The following is a 1540-nucleotide window of genomic DNA, read 5'->3' on the forward strand; positions in this document are numbered from 1 at the left end:
TTTTTTTTTTTTTTCCTTAGATTTGGCAATAGCGGTTTGCATACTTTTTGCAAGAATGAAAAAGCGCAGTTTCAGGCCTCCAAATTTGTGGTTGGCGATTGCTCTTCCATTTGGGAAATATTTTCCATATTTGTCATAAAAAGTTCAAGATGTCCGAGGTCTCTGACAAAAGGCCCAGGACCACCAGCCTCCCTGGCCAGTGTGGAGCCCTCCCCTAAGCCAGAACCGGTCCCGGGAGGAGAGCGAGTGTGAGTCCTCTCCTGCAAGCCTGCCCGCCCCAGGTTCTGCCCCTTAATAGAAGGCTACGGAGGCCGCCACGACTGACCTGTTTGCTCCATAAACGTCCGGATGCCCAGGATGTTGCTGACCGAGTGTGCCGAGGGCCATGAGCGCGGGATGCTGACGTGGCCCGCCGTGCCCGGGACCCCGGGGTGGCTGCCCATCTTGGCGCCGGTGGGCGACACGGGACTGGGGTAGGGGTACTGGTAGATGTGGTTGTAGGGCAGCGTAGGCTGCGACGGCGGCTGCTTACTTGCCTCGTACGGTCCGGGCTGCGCCAGGCTGCCGATCTTGTTGCGCAGGATGCGGCTGATGGAGCTCACCGAGGGCACATTGTACTTGTCACAGACGCCGTCGGCCAGCAGCCGGTCGCGGATCTCCCAGGCAAAGATGCCGGGGTCTCCCTGCTTGTAGTCCCGGATGTGCTTGACCACGTTGGGAGTGGTGACGCGGGGCTTGCTGCCCCCGATGGCCCCCGGCAGAATGGAGCCGGTCTCGTTGTAGCGCGCCAGGATCTTGCTCACGCAGCCGTGGGATACGCGGAGCTGCCTACTGATGTCACAGGGTCTGATGCCCAGCTGCGCCAGCTCCACAATGCGCAAGCGGATGGCGTTGGGCAGGGGGCGGCCGTTGACGAACACACCGCCCAGCTGGTTCACCTCGCCATACGTCTGCTCTGCGGATGCGCCAGACAAGAGTGAGCAAGCAGGGGAGAAAACACCGGGCGGGTTAGCCAAGGGTCCCCACGCGGATCGAGGGACTGCACCCAGGCGCACTTCCAAAGGGTGACCTGTGGGTCCCCAGACAGCTCGGAGTCCAAGGGCAAACCGCCTGGGTCCGGCTCAGAGTGGGCAAGGGCACAGAGGAGCCGCGGAGTGGAGCGCCGCGCATTGTAGCCCTCCGTGCCCTTTCGCGACTTTTAGCGCGTCTACTTGGAACACGCCCTTCCCAGACTTGCTGAACTGTCCCCTCCTTGGGGACCAGAGGAGAATGTAGCTCCTCCAGGACCCAGGACTGGGTCACCCAGGGAAAGCGGACTAGAGGGAACGGAGGCACACGGACCCGACCCACCTCATCAGCCCGCCCGCGCTCTGCCTGTTGCCCGCCCCTTACCCATAGCGCGCGGGCCGGTCAGCTGCCTGGCGCCGGGGTGGCCGGGGTGGCCGGGGCTGGGCCCGGCGCAGTCCGGGAGAGCTTGGGCGCCGCCGCCGCCGCGGGAGAGGCATAGAGGGAGGGCGCGCGAGAGCCGAGAGCCGCGGCG

The 1540-nt window shown here is 63.8% G+C and overlaps 1 protein-coding gene across 1 annotated transcript in view; it reads right to left on the reverse strand.

The window, feature by feature from the left end:
* The window catches only part of PAX1 (paired box 1), a 9436-nt gene extending 8266 nt beyond the window's left edge, over window positions 1–1170 (reverse strand). The window contains 2 exon segments of the mRNA XM_017864642.1: window positions 326–1064; window positions 1066–1170. Of these exon segments, the coding sequence (XP_017720131.1) occupies window positions 326–1064; window positions 1066–1170 (844 nt within the window).
* Window positions 1171–1540: the final 370 nt, after the last annotated feature.

Source organism: Rhinopithecus bieti, unplaced genomic scaffold (assembly GCF_001698545.2).
Source record: "Rhinopithecus bieti isolate Rb0 unplaced genomic scaffold, ASM169854v2 scaffold_76888, whole genome shotgun sequence".
NCBI classification, from domain to species: domain Eukaryota; kingdom Metazoa; phylum Chordata; class Mammalia; order Primates; family Cercopithecidae; genus Rhinopithecus; species Rhinopithecus bieti.